Here is a 19895-nt window from a genome sequence, read left to right as displayed (position 1 = left end):
TCGAGGGATGATGGGATGAAGAAAACTTGCTGTTCCGCATGCGTATTTATAGTCTCGATCACGGGGGAACTCGCATGCATGTGTACTCCGGCCGTTTGGAGCGCACGTTTGTGATGAGTCAAACCAGCTGCCGCCCGGCCGGGAACGTGGTGACCACACAGCAAGTCGATGATACGCGGCACTAAGCTTGATAGCGACTCCGTGGCCATGATCGATTGCATATATGCGTCGGCAGGTAAGGAAATCAATCCGGCTGTTACTAAGAACGAGTGGTGCAAGTGGAATTTTTTATCATTATATATCCTACTCTTGTACCCCGAAAAAGTAGTATCCTACTTGTGTAAAACTACAGTAGAAGTTGGGATATCCCTTTTTTGTTTACCACAAACAGAACCCTGCTTTCATTTGCAAGCTAGTAGGATAACATATCATAAAGGCTGCCATGCAACAGGTGGGCATATATACTCAAATTATCGAAAAAGGTTTTCGCCCCGCTTTATAAATAAAGCACCCACCAAGCACAAAGTATCAAGGTAACGACAGAACACAGCACACACCCACACACAACGCCACCGCAAGTCAGGTGCCACACATACACGCACAAACAGACATACACAACCCCAAGTTCCGCTATGGGCACAGCACAACACGCCCAACACAAATGCCCGACGAAACAACCCAAGACGGCGGCGGCGGAGGCGACGACCTGACGATCTAATCTGGTTCCGGAGGTGGTGGGGGAAGCGGCGGCGCCAACCGGAGAGCCATTGCAGAAGCTGGGGTGATGATGGAGGTGATGGCGTCTCTCTCCCTGGGACGGCTAAGCGGCCGCCAAAGCTGCAAGTAACCAGACCATTTGAACAAAAAGTCAGTAGCACGACGAAGAGGGATATGTTGAATCACAAGTTTATTCCTAACAGTCCACAGCGTCCAGACCAGGACCCCAATGGTCAGCCACCTAGTGTGGCGCAACGCGGGTGGGATCGCCTGGAGTTCGGCAAAGAGAGCGGGGAAATTGTTATGGTCCCAGTTTCCACCCACAATCTCGCGGAAACAGCTCCAAAGGAACTGCGCGGACACGCAGGTGAAGAAGATATGGTTCGAATCTTCTTCGGGCCCACAGAGCGGGCAGCGCCCATCCCCAGGGCCATTGCGTTTCAGAACCTCAACGCCAGATGGGAGGCGGCCGCGAATCCATTGCCACAAGAAGATCCTAATTTTCAGGGGGAGGCGGATCTCCCAAATGGAGGAGAGCGCCTCATGGCCAAGCGAAGGGGCGATGGCCAGGTATAGAGATTTGGTGGAGAATTGCCCAGAAGGCTCTAGCCGCCATCTGGCACGGTCATCGTCCGTCGAGAGCTAAGGTTCGTGGAGTGCAATGCAGTCGAGCAGCTCCTGCCAGTCCTCGATCTCAGCCGGGCCGAAAGGTCTCCGAAACGCTAGTTGCCCTAAGTCAATAAGGGCGGTCGCCACGGAGATCTGTGGCGCAACCGCAATGGAGAAGAGGTCCGGAAAGCGGGCCGCAAGGGGCGAGTCGCCAGCCCACCTATCGAACCAGAACAGTGTGGCGGTGCCGGAACCAATCTCAATCGAGGTTCCGATCCGAAGGACAGGGAGGAGCTGAATGATGGACTGCCAGAACTGTTATCCCCCAGAATGCTGGCAGAAGGCGAGAGGCTGACCACGGAGGTATTTCTGCTGAATCATGCGGAGCCACAGTCCACCTTCACCATTAGCGATCCGCCATAGCCACTTAGTCAGAAGGGCAATGTTCATGCGTTTGGAGGACATGATACCCAGACCGCCCTGGTCGCGGGGTTTGCAGATCTCCAACCACCTGACCATGTGGTACTTCTGCTTATCTCCCTCGCCTGCCCAGAAGAAACGCCCCTGGACGGTGGCAATCTCATGATGGAGGGTCTCGGGAAGGCTGTAGAAGCTCATGATGAATAACAGTAGGCTGGAGAGGGATGAGTTAATGAGCACCGCGCGGGCCGCTTTCGAGAGCCATCTACCCTGCCAGGGCTCGATCCGGTGCTGAAGCTTTCCCACCGTGGGGCGCAGCTCAGCCACCGTAAGCCTGGAGTCGCTAATGGGGATCCCCAGATATGTCGTGGGGAAGCACCCGAGGTGGCAGTTAAGCCGATCCGCAATGCTCTTGCGCTCTTCTTGGGTGTAGCCCAAGACCATGACCTCACTCTTGTCGAAGTTGATCTTAAGGCCGGCCATTTGCTGAAAGCACAGCAGGAGGAACTTGAGGTTGGAGATATCACTCTCCGAGCCCTCCACCATGATAATGGTGTCATCCGCATATTGGAGGAGGGAGACTCCGTTCCCCCCAACCAGATGCGGTACTATTCCCTTAATGTGGCCAGCCGCCTTGGCCTTATCTAGGATGGCCGCTAGGGCATCGACCACCATGTTAAATAGGAACGGGGAGAAGGGGTCGCCCTGACGCACCCCACAAAATGTGGGGAAGAATGGGCCGATCTCCCCATTGATGTTCACCGCAGTGCGACCCGAGGAAACCATCTGCATCACCCTGGTCACCCACCGGTCGTCGAAGCCCTTACCAAGGAGACATTCCCGAAGGAAGGTCCAACTGACCGTGTCATAGGCCTTGTGGAAATCTAGTTTCAGGAAGACTGCCTTGAGGTGTTTGGAGTGCACCTCATGGAGCGCTTCGTGGAACACCAAGACTCCATCAAGGATATAGCGGCCCTGAATGAAGGCTGACCGGTCCGGGTGGGTGATCCGGTCGGAGATAGGGGCCGCCCTAATGGCGAACCCCTTGGCAAGGATGCGGAAGATGACATTAATCACCGTAATCGGGCGAAATTGTCGGATGTCCGACGCCCCAGCCACCTTGGGGATGAGAGTGATTACCCCATAGTTCAGCCGGGCGAGGTCAATGGATCCAACAAAGAACTCGTCAAACAGGGCCATCACCTCAGGTTTGATCACCTCCCAGAAAGTCTGGAAGAACTTGACTGGGAGTCCATCCGGGCCAGGAGCCGAGGATGGGTTCATGCCCTTAATTGCCGCCCATACTTCAGCCTCAGAGAACGGGGCCGTGAGGGCCGCGTTGTCCATAGGCGTGACACAGCAGTGGGCCGACCAAATGTCTTGTGCTAAGGCAAGACCTCCCCGAGGGGAGGCAGAGAATAGGTCTCTGTAAAAGCCGTCTACATGGGCCCGGATCTCCTCAGGCCGCTGAAGGAGGGTCGCTTCGTCCCACAGGAGGGGGATGGAGTTACGGCGTCTGCGGCCATTAGCGATGGCCTGGAAGTAGGCCGTATTGGCGTCCCCCTTGAGGACCCAATTCTGCGTACCTCGTAAGCGCCAGTATGCCTCCTCGTCAGTGTAGATGACCGTGAGCTGGTCTTCCAGGTCGTATCTAAGCATCCATTCGTCTGCCGATAGGCCGGCGGCGTCAGCCCGCAGGTCAAGGGCCTGGATGCCCTCAAGGAGGGCTTTCTTCCGCTCACGGATATCCCGGCCCACATTGGCACCCCAACCTTTCATGAATTGCCGTGACCGTTTGGCACAGAAATGCCACGAATCAACGGCGGAGAGGGCCCGATGGGGGGCATCTCGCGCCTCTCGCCATCTGGCAACCACCGCGGCGGTAAATCCAGGCTGGCGTAGCCAGAAGGTTTCGAAGCGGAAGCGGGGCGGCAGGGGTGGGCGTTCATTCTCTGAAGAGAGGAGTAGGGGGACGTGGTCTGAGCCAATCCGCGTAATCGCCCGGAGCGACGCTAGGGAGCAACGAATGTCCCACTCAGGGGAGGCGAAGACCCGATCGAGGACCGAGTGAGTCGGATCAACTTGGCGGTTTGTCCAAGTGAACCTGGCCCCGACTCGATCGAGCTCTCGCAGCCCCATGTCAGCAATGTAGTCATTAAACATTTGCATGCGTGGGAAGTTCACTAAATTATTGCTCTTGTCTTCTTCTGTCCTGATGAGGTTGAAATCGCCTACACCGGTAGCTGGGCGGAGGTTACCTTCCTATGGAGCTCCGCGAGGAAGGCCTCAGACCGGCGGTGATCGGCATGGCCATAAACCGCAATGATTTCCCATTTGAAATTGAGAGCCCGCTCAAACACCTCCATGCTAACGAAGAACTCTCCCCGATCCATGCTTCCTACCTCAAAGGTGGCATCTTTCACGCCTAGGAGGATGCCACCTGAGTGGCCCGTACTCCCACTAGAAGGGAGCCAATGCCAAGCGAACAAGTCGGAGCACAGATGCTCAAGTTCTAACAGGAAGAATTCGGTACGCATCATTTCTTGGATTGCCACAATGTCGTTTCGCTTGGTTCACATGTATTCTATGAGTTGGCGGCGTCGACCATCTTGGCCGAAACCGCGGATGTTCCAGAAGAGGGTCCGCATCACGCATCCATCGGGGGGCTGCTTGACCCCAAGACACGTGAGGCGCTCTGGGCGCGGAGGGCTGCGGTACGCGAGCGGGTGCGGCCCCGGATCTCACCCGGGGCGGCCGCCATGAGGGAGGCGGCGCCCGGAGCAGCCTCGAAAGGGGCTGCCGAGGAGGGGGGAGACGTGCACGGGCCTCGGCCAGACGACCATCGAGGATTTCCCGCGCACGTATCGCCACGATCTGAACTAGAGGGGGGGCAACCTCCCCCCTGAACACTATGGCCGAGTCCGCTGCCACCTTAGCTAGGTGGCCAAGCGGAGCCGACTCCAAAGCCGAGAAGGAACAAGTAGCAGAGGTGGCCGGAATGGACGGGGTACCTGTCTCGAGGTTCCGGGAAGCGGCCCGGAGCGCAGCCCGCTCGGGAATGGGCAGAGCCGGGCTACCCGCCGGCCTGGTCACCTCAATCCAAGCGCTGCGTCGCGAGGAAGTCACCGGGGTCGAGGTCGACCGGCCCCTCCTGGAGTACGCCGCAGACCGAGGCGGGAGTGGGGGGGCGGCCACCGGGGTGGCCGCCACCGCCGACAACCCACCGAGGGCAATGCACGAGGAGGCCGAGGGGCGGGTCGGCGAAGAGGTGGGCGCGGCCGGGACCAGAGCCATCGGTGCCGGGGTCACGTCCAGGACAGGGGGGACGCAGGCATCCCCAGGTCCGCCTGACCCGGGGTGGCGTGGGGAGAGGAAGGGGGCAGATCTCCTTTCGGAACCGGCCCATCCCCCGCGGGAGGTGAAGGAGCATCCGGCGAAGGTGGGGTAGCAGGCGAGGAGACGATCCCGGTGAAGAGCTCAGCGGTGATGGAGGGAGGAATACCGTCTGGGGAGCGGGGGGACGACGCCGGGAAAACGGCAAGGCTCGCATCGGAAGCATCACTCCCGTCCGAAGGGGGTGGGGGCCGCCCCGTAGCCGCGGCCGGCGCCCGAACCACCCCTGGAAGCTGCTAGAGGAGGAGGAGGATCACGGGGGCTGTCCTCAGACTCGTCGTCGTCCTCTGATCCAGAGTGCCGGTCATGGTGGGGACCACGGTCGCTGCGATGCCCCCCTGGGCCCCCACCATCGGGGCCGCCCAAGAGGCTGTCGTCGGGGATGCGAGGGCGGCCGATGTGGTTCGGCAGCTCGGGAGAGATCCGGAGGTCGAACCCCTGGTCGTTGAAGAACACCCGGACCGTGACGCGAAGCTTGGACGAGTCAAGGCATTTGACCTTGACCCGCACCTCCTCCTCCTTGCGGAGCGAGAGCTCGTCCACCACGACCACCTTACTGAGGAGGCAGCACATGCTCCGAATGACCCGCTCCGAGCGCGCGATGTCGGGGAGGCCGCCGACGATAATCCATGTCGTGTCCAGGACGGCCACAGCCAGGGGGTCCCGGACCGGCACAGAGATGTCCACTACCAGCTTGTTGAGCGCGAGGGTGATGTCGCTGCTGTGGGTGCCGTAACCGTGACTGACAACATCGCGGAAGACCACCGAGAACTGGTTGCCAGATAGAAGAGTGGCCTGCCAGTCCCAAGTGCAGTGGTAGAGGTGGTTGAGCTCGGCCTCGATCATCTCGGGGGACGCCACCCCGTCCCGGACGGTGACGATCGCGAGGAGCGAGGGTGAGGGAGGAGGGAGGTCCGGGACCTCAATGTGGAAGAAGCCGAGGCCCTCGATCCCATGCCCGTACATCATCAACTCCTCCGGCATCGGCCGGTCGGGGCAAAGGGCAGCCGGATGGCCAGGGCCGGCGCAAACGAAGCAACACTGGGGGCGGGAGCACGCCACGAGGTCGGTGGCACGGTCATCAGGGAGGAGGGCAGTCGGCGCGGGGATGGTCGGGTCGCGCGCCCGAGGAGTGGAGGAGGCCGGGCCGGTGCCCCTCCCCAGACCCCTCTTCTTCTTGCGCTTGGGGCCTGTCTTGCCCCGACCGGCACCGTTGGTGCCCGGCGGGAAGCTAGGCTCATTGCGAGGGGCTGGTAGCGGCGCGGCTCCACGAGAGGCGCTGGGGGATGCACACGGGCAGGGGAGCGGGACCGCCCGCTGCGGTGCGGCGAGCGGTCACCATCACGGGGCGAGGTGGGGATGGGGAGCGGTGGCGCTGAACCCGCCAGTCGGCGGCCTGCACGGGCGAGCGGGACCGGGAGCGGTCCCTGCGTTCAGCCCGGACCGGCGAGCGACGAGGCGGAGAGCGGTATTCAGAGCGTGAGGGCGAGCGGCGGTCGGAGCGGGGAGGGGAGCGGCGGCCATCTCAAGCCGACAGCTGACGACGGAGATCGGCCTCGTGGCGAGCCGCGTCAGGGGAGGGGCGGGGCGCCGCGCAGTGCTCGTCCGCCCGCCGCTTGGGACGGGGGGCCCCGTCATCCCACGCGCGGGGCATGGCCGCCGGCGAGGATGGGGCTGGGGGGACGCCGGACGGAGAGGCGGCAGCCGGGGGGGCTCGGGGGAGGAGCGCTAGGGTTCCAGGCGCGGCCTCGGGGGTGGAGTGCCGGATTGGGGGGCGAGGGAGCCCAGCCGGGAGCCAGATAGACTGGCGGACCGCGTGGGCCGGCCCACGAGCGTCCGCAGGGGGAGGCCCAGAACAGAGGGCATAGCGGCCCGGCAAGGGGCAACCGGCCCAGGGAGCGTCCGGCCCAGAGCCTCACGGCCCAACAGCGGGGCAGGGGGATGGGCGCGAGGGTTTCCCTCGTCGCCGCCATCCCTGCCGCGGCCGGTGCCGGAGCCAAGGGGGGAGCGGGCCAAGAGCGCTGGGGGCCCCGGCTGGGGGAGAGGTGAAGGGAGGACGAGCCGAACGCCGCGATGAAAGGCCTGAAGGGCGAGGTACGGCGAAGAGGAGGGATGCACCGAGCAGCCGAGTCATGAGGGGGAGCAATGGCCGGGGAGGGAGGGGACCCGAGGTTCGCGGAGCGCCAGGAGAAGCACGCCCATCCCTGGTTGGACCGCCCCGCGACACCCCACGCCGGAGCGCGGCGGCGGCGAGCGGTCCTGGAGCCCAAGGAGGCAGCTTTCCGGGGCGGGGATGGGGGCGCAGCACCCACGGGCCGCGCGAGGCCGAGCGGGGGTAGCGGAGCCGCCACGCCGGGGCGGGGGGGGGCAGCCACCACCCGAGCCACCATCGGCCGCGGTGGCGGGTCGTGGCGGACCACCGGACGACCGGCCGCCACATCCTCGACCTCCGCGAGGTCAGCCCATCGAAGCACCGGCGCCGGCGCCAGGCCCAGGGGGAGGGAGGGGTGGGGGCGGTCGGGGTAGCCGGGGGCGAGGGGCCAGCAGGGGCGGCCGACGACGGCGGAAGCGGGGGCGGCGAGGCGCCGCAGTGGTCGCAGGAGCTCATTTCAAAATCTCGCCTCCTCCACTCCTCGAGAACTAGGTATACTCAAATTCAGTAACTCTGTCGGTGTGTCCTATGTGTGGACCGTGTTGACTGCGAAGAATATATTAAAGCTAGCTTTGTGCATAATCAGATATGGCACGCTACATAATACTCCCGCCGTCCATAATGCGTGGGCATATAGATTTTTCTAAAAGTCAATCCTCATAAATTTTGATCAACTTTGTGAAGAAAAATATTTACATCTAGAATTCCAAATATATATCATTAAACTCATCATAAGATATAGTTTCATGTTTTATATATTTGTTATTGTAGACATAAATAGTTTTTTCTAAAAACTTGATCAAAGTTTGAAAAGATTAACTTGTCAATAAAATCTACGCAACACATTATGGAATACTCTTTTTGCGCGTTAACAGTAGCTACCGGTAACGACCCAACCATTCCTATGGTGCTTTAAGATCCGGCCCATAGACAGCTATTATTTTTTCTTTTGGGCTATACAAAATGAATACCGGGTCTAATACAACTATGGTCCCCCGCTACTGTCCTTACATAGTTACATGGCTGACATGGATGTGACTGCCCAATCTCTCTCTCCTCTCTCACACACGCATGGGTCTACTCTTCTCACACACGCATACTCCCTCGGTCCGATGAAAAGTGTACGTTTGGTTTTAAAATTTGTCCACAAAAAAGTGTACATCTATCTTCCCAATGCACTTTAAAGTGGAAAAAGAATGTTTCTCTCTCATCACACGGTAATCAAGACCAATAACATTTTACACATAGTCTTCTTAATTTCTACATGCACTTAGCTCATTGGGGGTTGGTAATTAAAGACGAGAGATGGTGGCTTGCATCTTTCCAATGCATTTTTTACTCCACTCCATAATTTGTCTTAAAATTTCTATATGTACACTTTTCATCGGACGGAGGGAGTAGGTGTACTCTTCTCTTTTCCGTGCAAACAAATCCATGTACTTTATTTCATCTTAGCTAATTAAAAACATTTATATATTTTAAAACATAACCTTGTTTTTGAAATAATTTATATATTTGAACTCCTGGCACCAAGACCTTTAGAAATAAACCAATATAGGGTACATTTCAAACACGTTTAAAATTCAACGTTTCACATTTTCTATGTGGAACAAACCTATTTCACATGAAAAATGCGTTTTTTGTGAAACAAGACAGTGGAAAGTGAAATATATGTTACGAAAGTGAAAAAAAATGATATGGAAATGTCAACTTGTGAAACCGATTATTCGAAAATGTGAGACAATTTATTTCAAAAGAGTCAAATTGGTTATTTGAGAAATGTGCAATTGAAATAGATGTTTTTTTTGTTAAATAAGTCGGTGAAAAGTGAAATACATGTTTTTAGTTGTGAAATAGCAACCACAGAAAATGAAATTGTAATGTATCGTTATGAAATTGATTATTTGAAAAATTGTAACAGTTTATTTCAAAAGAGTGGCATATGTTATTTTTTCAAATAGTCAGTCTCACAATTGTATATTACAATTTCATTTGCAAGCTAGCTAGTAGGATAATACACAGGCTGACATACAAAACCTTGCCAGATATATATACTCAAATTCAGTTCCTCTGTCGGTGCGTCTGTGTGTGGACCGTGTTGACTCCAAAGAATACATTAAAGCTATCTTTGTGGGTAATGAGATATGGCACGCTGCATGATTATACACTGATATACCTTTGTTAGATGATTTCCTCGAGCCTCAATGTCATTAGCACTTTATGATGTTGCTGCTGTTACAGCTACATATTAATTTCAGCTATTTTATTATTTTCTCCAAACAAACAAGCTGGACCTACACTCTGTTAAGCGAAACAATTTTCTTCACACGTTTGATACAGAGCATTCTTCAGAGGCACGGCGTGCCATCGATTCTATTTGATCTCACGGCCAAGATATGCCCGAAAATTGTTGTGCCGAATTTTCAAAGTAACCGACCCACGCCCCCATAATCACTCTCTATCCCGAAATAATTGCCCCAAGTCAACTCATCTCACCTCAATCCCCATCTCTCGCGCATATGTCCCTCCTCGGCGCCATCCTCGACGTTCTCCTCGATGTCCCGGTTCTCTCCCCCGCCAGACTGCCTCTACTACACATCGCGCCCAGAGGCCTCGTGGGGACTAGCCCATGAGTTGCTCGCGGAGGACCTCGCAAACTTCATATATAGTCGTTGTGTTCATCTCTAACCGGATGTGACCCTGCTTCACCTGCAATTGTGGCCTGATGTCAACCTTGTCGGATCGTCGTCTCTATTCGAGAAGGAACCGGCCAAGAGTGGAGTACGACCGCTTTCACCCACCCGATCTTAACCTGGCCTAATGTTTGAATCATCTCCTCATAATACTGTACAACCTTTGCATAATTAGTTGATTTCCAACGTAATTGTTCTCTATAATTTTTGTGAGCTATCTATGTCAAATATCTTAGTCTATCCCATGTTTGTGGGTGTGATTTTGTATCGTTCATTTTGTATCTGATCACTAAATCGCCGCCCTTTTTGTCTCTTTGGTGTGTTCGAAGATGAAGACACCACGGGTGGCTGGTTCTATGAATCAGTCCCCATCTGATCTCGGTTCTGGTTATCCTCACAAATATCATGTTTAAAATTTGCGTGCTTCATATATATTGTATTTTTGCATCACTAGTTCATATAGTTTGATCCGTATTTGCCATGCTAACTCTTCTTCAGTACAGTTTGATTCATACATTTCAGACTTGTGCTTCTACACTATGGTTAGTTTACTTCGTCTGCATGCTTCATGAGTGCATGTAGACATCATGTTTTAACTTAATCAACAACTAACTCATGCTTCCTAAATTTCACATATACTATGCACAAGGTGTTTGTCATCCCTTTCTGATCATAATTTGAATGACTACGTATAAATATTTTGTATTCCCATTTCAGAAAATGTGCTTCCACTATGTAGAAATTACGTTATGATTGTATAAATCTGAAACATGCAAATTTTCATGCTTTATATGAATCATACATGTGATTATTCACGGTGCACAGTTTGCTTAGCTATGCTTTTTCACCGTGTACAGCTTCATATCTTTCACTCTTTGCTTCTACATTTTGTTTGGTTTGCTTCACTTCCATGCTTAATTTGTATTGTATCGTAAGCATCGTGTTTGTATCCAAAGCAAACAACTCATACTTCTAAATTTCTGCAGCGTTGACAGGAACGGAAACACATGCACTGCGATGGTGGCCGATGATGGGCATGGTGTGTGTGGCGTGTGATTGAGCATCTCAGTGCCGAGTATGTATTGGATGTCCGTTTAATCTACGTAATGTTTGGATGTTTAGCTTGTTGTACGTTTAAACTTTGCATTTTAAGTTTGAATCGGAGTATGCGATGTGAGATTGAAATAGTTTGCATATTTGTTTTGAAAATAAAGAGTTTTGATGTTTTTTAACATAGTACACACGTAGACGCTCATTTGTACGCACATACACTCACCCATATGAATGCACGCACCCACACCCTATCCCTATCAGCACATCCGAGAGACTGAGCCAGCACATCATCTTGAGATTGAAGAAGTCGTCACAGACGCCTCCGTAGTCGACAGGAACGTCTCTTCCCACTGAACGCACATCGCTGGAAGGCCTGAAATAAATCTAGGAGAATGTGAGCAACAGTGTCAACTCTAGGACTTGCTCTGGTGGGCTGGGGACACCACTATCGTCCTAACCATCCAACCACAGATTGGTTCGCGAATATGGATGTTTTTGTGCCCAATTTTAAGGCAGTTGTTGGAGACGCTCAATTTTTCATGCCTTAAGAATTAACTTTTGTGCTATATATTGTACGTCAAGCACTTTTTGCTTGCCTAAAATAGGGCAGCCATTGGATGTGTCTGCCTTTCTATGTGTGGGTTCTTTGTTGTGTTGCTCTTAAAACCTTTGTCGCATTTTTTTTCTTCTATGGTAAACACATGCAGCTCTCCTACATGGTTGAAAAAATGTTTTTTTTTAGAAACGATTGCTAAAACCGAGTATTTCAAAGATACATTGAGGTGAACATGGTTTCATTTGCGCCCATGTGAATAGTAAAATATAGAAAAAATCCATATATGTTTTTTGGATTTTGTGGTATCAAACTAGGCTGACCATTCTACTCACTTGTGAAGTTTGATTAAGGAATGACACCCATTGTATTTTTAGTGAAGAAAATACAATTGAGATCTTACTATTCATTTAAACAGTGTTTGTTTAACATCACTTTTGTCATTTTTGCGCAGAATATCATGATGGCATTTCTTCATAAAACTTCATACAGGAGTATACCGGTCGACTATATATGGTAAAAAATAAATCGGATTTATTTTATTTTTCATGATATTTTTAGAATTTACTATTCATGACTGGGGTTTTGGTGAAACCATTTTCCAAAAGTCGGCGTCCAAGTTTCAGTCTTTACCTAAGTGTTCAAAATGATACTCCATATTCACAAAGACAAACAAGGTTGGAATATTATGGTTTGCTTTGCCGCTAGAACCAATATACTTTTTTTGCGGGAATAGAACCAAATATACTTCGTGTAAAATATTTTGTAGTTCCAAGTTTCTCACTCCATATATACGCCAAAAGAATTCCAAACAGAAGTACTATATTTTGCATGTCCTAGTCTGAAAAAAATAAACCAGAAAAAAAATCATCACCAACGGCATGCATGTGCCGAATGTGGCATCGAACAATTAATGAGACCGTCTTACGATGAACCACCTGATCGATCGACACGTCACACTTTGTTGATGATCCAGCATTTCTTCCTGATCTCGCCGTCGGCGCTGGTCTTGACCCCGACGCCGCCCATCTTTACCATCGCCGCCGCAAACTTCTTCTCCCACAACCCACTGACATGCGCGTTATCGAGCACCATCCTCGCCGTCTCGTTCGACGCCATGAGCGCCGCGTCGGAGGTGAACAGCACCTTGTGGTCCACGGCGTTCTGGTAGTACTGCCGGTCCAGGTCGTCGGGGGTCTTGAAGTCCTGCATCGCCGTGGGGTCGCTGCTGCTGCATTGCTTCCGCAGGGAGCTCGCGAACTCGGGGTCCATGTCGGAGGAGTTGGGGGAGAGGCGGCCGTGGAAGGACGAGCAGCTGGAGCGGCCGACGGAGTGCGCGCCGGAAAGGGTGACCATGTCCTCGAGACTCAGCCCCTTGGCGTGGAAGCTATGGTTGAGCTGCTGGAGGCCTGAGGAGGGCGACGGCAGGTTGAGGGTGGTCTCGTTGGCGAAAGACACGCGCCCGTCGTAGCGGCCGGCCGGCATGGGGAAGTAGGCGGCCGTGCGGTTGGTGAGGAAGAAGGTGGCGTCGCGGCCGGCGAAAGCGAGGACGTCCGCGCACGAGACAACGCCGGGGCAGGCCTCCTCGAGCGCTGCCTTTGCCGCGTCGATGACCTCGAAGCCGCGGAGGGTCAGGTTCGGCGGGCCCTTCAACTCTGTGGGTTCGCCGGAGCCGGTCGTGTTGAGGAGAACAGAAGCATCACACCCCTGAACCATCACGCCACGCACAGCATGTAAGAATGGAGGAATGCTAATTAAGAGTATTGATCAGACTAAATAGAAGCGATGTGAGCGTCTGGATTATTTACCCGCACGAAGCAGTCGTGGAAGAAGAGGCGGATGAGCCCGGCGCCGGTGCCGCGATTCTTCTCCGTGGCGTTCTTCACGGCATCCCTGACAATAGCCTCCGCATTTGGGCAGGAGTAGCTGTAGTGACCGACACTGAGCCCAGGGCTGGGTGAGTTTGAGATAGGAGGATAAGGGGCTGGAGCAGGGCTATCCGGGCTTGGGCTAGGGCTAGGGCTAGGGCTTGGAATATAAGATGCTGGATCTGGGCTGGGAGGATTGGGTTGTCTTGTATTGATCGGGCTTGGGCTAGGAGGATATGTGGATTGGCTAGGGCTTGGGCTCGGTGGATAAGCAATTGTGCTTGGGCTCGAAGGGCTTGGGCTAGTTGAATTAGTAGGTGGACTTGGGTCAGGTGAATATGTGGGTGGGGTTTGAGTAGACACGCTTGGGCTAGGGCTAGGAAGGTACTCCGGTGAGCTTGCGCTCGTGGCACTGGAAGAACCAGACGGAGGAAGAGCGGGTTGGCTCACACTCGGTGGATATACCGGCGGGCTTTGGCTCGGTGCGCCTAGGTCGATGCTAGGACTAGGAGGCTGAGCGAGCGGGCTCGGGCTCAACACAACTGGGCTCGGCATGGGCTGGCTGGGGCTCGCAGCCGGAGGGTAACTGATTGTCTTCAAGCTCGCCGGGGCCGAGCTTGGAGAATACGCCGGTGACTCCGCAGGTGAGCCATTGTCACCTTGACACGCCACGGACCCCAGCAACGCGAGCAAGGCGAGGGCGGCGAGCTTGACCATCTCTCCGCTACTGCTATCTCTGCTGCTGCTTGTAACTGTATTCGCTATCTGCAACAACTTGTGTGCTTGGAGTAATGGCGAAGAGCTACGACCGTCCTATATATTGCTCAGGAGCGCCGGAGGAGACGAGGAATGTACGCGGAATGTCTCCGCGCAATCCGGGGAAGCCTCACGTGGCGAAGGTTGTGAAGTCAAGGGCCGGAACATGGCAGCGGCACCGAGTAGTTCCCAGCTCAATCAATTGACGCTGACACGTCTAATTGCCTAATTGCTCCGCTATACCGGCTGGCACGCAATCATCTGCGGAGAAAACTAGATGGGGAATAATCATCGCTCTGTTCTGCAGCTGTAACGCGGGACGCATGTACAAAATTAGGATGGTACAAGTGTGTAGTACACGCCGCGTACAAAATTGGTTGATGACAACCGGCCAAGGTTTCCTCGCATTGATTCAAGTAGAAAATTCCCTATCAAAATGGATGCATTGATCGGTGTCGGTGTCGGTGTCGGTGTGTAAACAAGTGCATTGTACAGCCAGCAAGCTGCTGCTGTTGTTTTGTTGTTTTTTGGTGGGGGGGTAAGATTGCTGACTTGTAGCAGCTCCAAATGTCATAGTAGTGGCTTTTCGCTATGCTATATCAGCCAGTTGCTTAGCTTAGCGTAGTTTTGGCCTGAGATGGTGACAGTGCTGGTGGTGCAGCCCGCCTTCGTCTCTGTTTCTTGCCCCTGTTTTCATCTTCTTGTACTGCCACACTCGTGTACGCGTCCAGGCGTACTGCCCAAAGACGAGTAAGATATGTATGCCGTGACACCTATTGTGATGTCAGACACAAAGGAAGGGAGAAATGAAACCTGCACTGCATCATAAAGGCAGGGATCCACTTTGTCGTCCCCGTCGTCCTCGGCAAACTAAAATGAAAATGTTATGGATTAGCAATGTGACCTTAAATGAATTTGCCATATGACCAAATTGTTTTGCCATGTTACGAACGGAAAACTAATAGAAAAAGGAAAATGTTAAGAATGTGTCATGTGACAATAATAGAATTTGCTATGTGACAATAACGAAATTTGTCCTGTGAACAGAAAAACAAATTTGCCATGTTATGAATAGAAAGAAGAAGAATTTACCATTATAAATGGCAAAACCTGTATACAGTGGATCAGGATTGGCCCTGGACGGAGTTTACATCCTCGGTGCCGAAGGAAGCCAGGCAATTATTCCAGGCGACAACAGCTGTCGTTGGGGATGGACGCGGCGCATTGTTTTGGGAAGATAGATGGCTCGAAGATTATCGGATACAAGAGCTGGCACCGCGGGTGTACAGTACGGTCCTGGCACAAACGAGAGAAGCAAGGACAGTATTTGAGGCCATTACGCAAGGTAGATGGGCCATGGTCATCGGGCCAGTCGACATGGCCGGAATCACGGAATATATGAGCATCTGGCCCAGGATAGCGGCGGTGCAGCTTCAGGAGGGAACTGCGGATTTCATCTCGTGATCATGGGAGAAGAATGGTGAGTTCTCGGCCAGGTCGGCCTACGCGGCAAAGTTTGCCGGACGGCAAGTATCGCCCACCGCGCGCGGCATTCACGTGGCGTTCTAGGACTACGCTCCGGTGTCGATTCTTCGCATGGCTAGCGATCATGAACCGGTGTTGGACCTCCGACAAATTGGCGCGGCATGGCCTACCACACCAGGACGCCTGTCCTTTTTGCGACCAGCACAATGAGACGATCGGCCATCTACTCGTAGAGTGCTTGCTGGCACGGGAAGTTTGGACCCGTGTCTTCACAGCCTTAGGCATTCCGAGCGGCGCGCCGTAGGCGGGTGAGACATTGCAGGATTGGTGCACAAGGCATAGCGCGCACGGGCATCACGTGAAGACGCAGTGGCGTACAGGAACGCTAGTCTTCGATGGGGCGGCAGTATGCCTTACGCGACTTATGGAGGGAATCACAAACGAGAGTAGGGTTTGGATGCAGGCGGGCACCTTGCGAGGAGACTTAGCGGCGGCCTTCATAGCGACACCAGAGTGGGCCCATGGCGAGTAGTTAGCTTAGTGCATAGGCGGATGGCGAGGAAACGCGTGTAAATTCATGATGTAATGTAACCGTGGAGGGCTCTCCCCCTTTCTTCTTTAATATATGATACGCACACTCATGCGTATTTAAGAAAACATCATATGCAAATCATGGCAAAAATGCCATATGTGAAAAAAACTAAAGTGGAGCACAAATTTGCCATTGGTAAAAATCATCATTAGTTGATGTTGTCTCGTTACAAAATTTTCTAGAATTGTCATTGCAACAAAATTATGTTTGGAAAATGTCATGGCAAAGAAATACAATGAAAAGAATGAACATTACACAAAAAAGGACCATAATTGCCATGGCAGATGTATATTAAAATTGCTTTTAATGAAAATTGACATGCTTTGTATCAGAAATTTGTCATGTATGAAAAAAATAACAATAAGTATGACCAAAATTGCCATGCTTGTATAAGAAATTTTGGCATGTTTGTAAAAGTAATAATTTTGTTCTTCACTCAAATGGAAAAAAACTGTTTCTTCCGCTGGTGGTGCCATTGGCGGAAATTGCCATGGCAAATGCATATTAAATTTTCCATGTTATTTAAAAAATAAAATTGATGGCAAAAAATTAGTGCATTACACCATAGCATGATCGCAATTTCAAATAATAATAATAAAAATAATGCCTCCTAGCAAGGCGGAATGAGGCTGGGTTTAGCGAGGAGTGGGGTATCTCTTTTAGGCGGTTGGTGGTGTGGGTGTTTCTTCATCTAGGTGATCAAGAGGATTTTCTATTTCATCTGAAAAATATGTAATTTAAATTACCTTTCTCCCTCAATGAAAATGATAGGCAACTTTGCATTGCTTGTTTTGAAAAAGAAAATCGTAGGTGCAACCTGTGCAACTGCAAAAGGCCCCCAAAATCATGGCCCCATTTTTTACTAACTACAACCATTATTAAAGACTAATGGGTTAGTAAGCATAGAAGCAAAAATGGACTAACCAGCTGGCTGCTAGAGGAGACCTCCTATTCGGTGCCTCTGACGCCAGTTCCTTGAGTTAGCGCATGAAGACGCCATACTGGGCCAGCCCCTTTAGCTCTTCCCTTTGTTTCCCTCGCTTATGCTCAGTTTTTTTCTCTTCTCTAGGTATAGATCACTCGTTCCCCAACGAAGTTGACCTTTGACCGCTAGATAGTTGACTTTGAAGCAGATTTACAAAATTTTAAAAAACTTCATAGATGTGGAAAAAGTTTACGGAAAAAATTGTGCATTTGACAAAGTCCAGAAACATTTAAATTAGTTCATAAATTTGAAAAGAAACATCACAAAAATGAAAAGGTTGATGAATTCGAAAAAAGTTTACAATTGAAAAGGTTTGTCAATTTGAAATAAAATCATAATTTTGGGAAAAACGTTCGTAAATTTTAAGAAAGTTCAAATTGTAGTTCACACGTTTAAAAAACATAAAAACTAAATGAAAACGAAAGAAGAAAAGAAAAAAGAAAATGAAAACAAAAAATGGAAATTAAATGAAAAACCGTATTAAAAATAGTGAAAAAACAAGCAAATACCAGCCCGGAAATCAGGCATGAACCTTCTACAAAGTTCCCAAAACCGGTGGAGTGCTGATAATAGGTCGGCGGCAGAAATCAGGCATGAACCTAACGAGTGGGAGTGTGCGCCCCCATACAATTTGGACTCTATTTGGTGCCTCAAGCGCGAAATAGTATTCGGGCTTTCCTAGGCGAGCTTCCCGCCACGTGGGGGTGGACCAGCCCTGGGGCACATTCGGTCGCTAGCAACAGGTAGGCTAAGCACACCCCTGTAGCCTAGATACATAGTACCATTTGTTTGTGGTTTTTAGCCTTTTATTCTCTTTTTGGTTTTTTCTTTTTCTCTTCCAGATTTGGTTTCTCTTCTGTTTTTTATAGTTTAGTACTATAGACACTGTTTTGATACATGGTGAACATTTTCAAACAACACACTGAACATTTTTTAGTATACAATCAACACACTGAAGATTTCTTTTAATATATGGTGATCATTTCTAATATAGGGTGAATTTTCGGAAATTCACACTGAACAAATTTTTAATATATAATGAACAACTTTTATATGTTGTGCACATTTTTCAACGTACGGTGAATTGTTCTTTTAAATATACAGTGAACTTTTTTCTCATACAGACCGAACATTTTCTGAAATGCATGCTAATTTTTTTAAGATGAAAGAGAAAAATAGAAAAAACGAGCAAAGATAAGAAACATTTGCGACTTTGAAAAAAGTTCGTGAATTCAAAAATGTTCACACATTCACAAAATGTTTACAAATTATATTTATGTGAATTCAAAAAAATCAAGAATTTTTTAAAATCTCATGAATTAAGAAAATTTGCTTATTAAAAAAACTCATTAATTCAAAAACTTCACAAATTTTGAAAAGTTCGTGAATTAGAAAAAAAATCATGGCTTCAAAAACTGTTCAAGCATTTCAAATTTTGTGCATGAACTAAATATTTTTCATGAATTAAAAATGTTCAAGAATTTGAAAATGTTTTAGGAATTCAAAAAAAAGATCATGAATTCAAACAAGTACATGTAAATAAAAAAATCTTGAGTTCAAAATTTATTTGGAAATCCAAAACAATATTTATAAATTTCAATTTTTTTGCAAATTTTGTAAAAAGACAATGAATTAAGAAAACCAGTAATTCTAAAAATATTAATGAAAAATAAAAAACAGGAATTCATAAAATGTTCGATACATTCTAAAATGTTCACAAGATCAAACAAATTTCGTGAAATATGATAAAAAGAAGTACACAAATTCATGAATGGATGCAAATTTGAAAACTTTCAGCTTTTGAAAATTGTCTACGAGTTTAATAAATGATTATGAATTTAAATTAATAAAACATAAAAATACCAAAAAATATGGAAAGAAAAACATGAACAAAAACTAGGAAAAACTGGTGGAAAAGCTAACAGAACCGGAAAACAAAAAGAAAAAAGAAAATCGACCCGGAAGCTTCTGAAAATAGGAAAATTACTCCGTCAATCCGCTCCAAGAAACTCCCAATAGAGTCGTTTGATGGGCTGACCCCCTCGGCATGCCCCAGTAGGCGATCAAAGCGCTAGTGGTCACATAGAGCGATCTATATCATTTGTGCATCCAGGCAGTGATTCCTTACCGCCAAACATATGCATCCTCCTCCTATTAGATATATGGGCTATTGGATTTATTAAGCTTTTGCCTCCTACTATATTGCATAAACACCTAGCACAACATGGATGCAAAGTTGCATGTATTCACACAATGCCTATTGAATATTGGAGTTGTGAGGCTTCAAGGATGATGGAGTCATCGTAAGCGCCTTGTGATCGATGGGCACATTGCCTCTTGCAGAAAGAATATTTCATCTTGATAAGACACAGAGGAAGTTAAACTGAGGATTTGATCGCTGGTGGGTTGTGAGTACTACCATTGTCCTAATCATCCAATCACATCTTATAGCCACATTCCAAAATTAGGGATTCATGTTTCTAAAAAATGATGCAAAATTTGTAAACAGAAGAATACATGCGTGAGCTAGTGTTGAATGACTACTCATTTGTGTATCAGCGCATTCACGAGGAACATCACCAGGATCTTGAGTCCCGAAGAAGATGTCTTGTATTCGCT

The 19895-nt window shown here is 50.1% G+C and overlaps 1 protein-coding gene across 1 annotated transcript; it reads right to left on the bottom strand.

Annotated features, from left to right (window-relative positions):
* Positions 1-12335: 12335 nt before the first annotated feature.
* On the bottom strand, positions 12336-14260 carry LOC123048916 (peroxidase 2). Its single transcript, XM_044471931.1, has 2 exons — positions 13399-14260; positions 12336-13297 (listed from the first exon to the last, which is right to left on the bottom strand). Exons 1-2 carry the CDS (start codon positions 14173-14175, stop codon positions 12545-12547), a joined length of 1530 nt encoding a protein of 509 aa, XP_044327866.1. The 5' UTR covers positions 14176-14260; the 3' UTR covers positions 12336-12544.
* Between the last annotated feature and the right edge of the window lie 5635 nt (positions 14261-19895).

Source organism: Triticum aestivum, chromosome 2D, assembly GCF_018294505.1.
Source record: "Triticum aestivum cultivar Chinese Spring chromosome 2D, IWGSC CS RefSeq v2.1, whole genome shotgun sequence".
Lineage (NCBI taxonomy): Eukaryota > Viridiplantae > Streptophyta > Magnoliopsida > Poales > Poaceae > Triticum > Triticum aestivum.
Note: the sequence above shows the minus strand (reverse complement) of the source record. Positions and strands in the feature narration are given on the sequence as shown.

Coding starts and splice junctions, on each gene's coding strand:
- LOC123048916 (XM_044471931.1), bottom strand. CDS start 14,175: ATGGTCAAGCTCGCCGCCCTCGCCTTGCTCGCGTTGCTGGGGTCCGTG. Junction 13,298..13,398: donor TCCACGACTGCTTCGTGCGG/GTAAATAATCCA, acceptor GTGATGGTTCAG/GGGTGTGATGCTTCTGTTCT.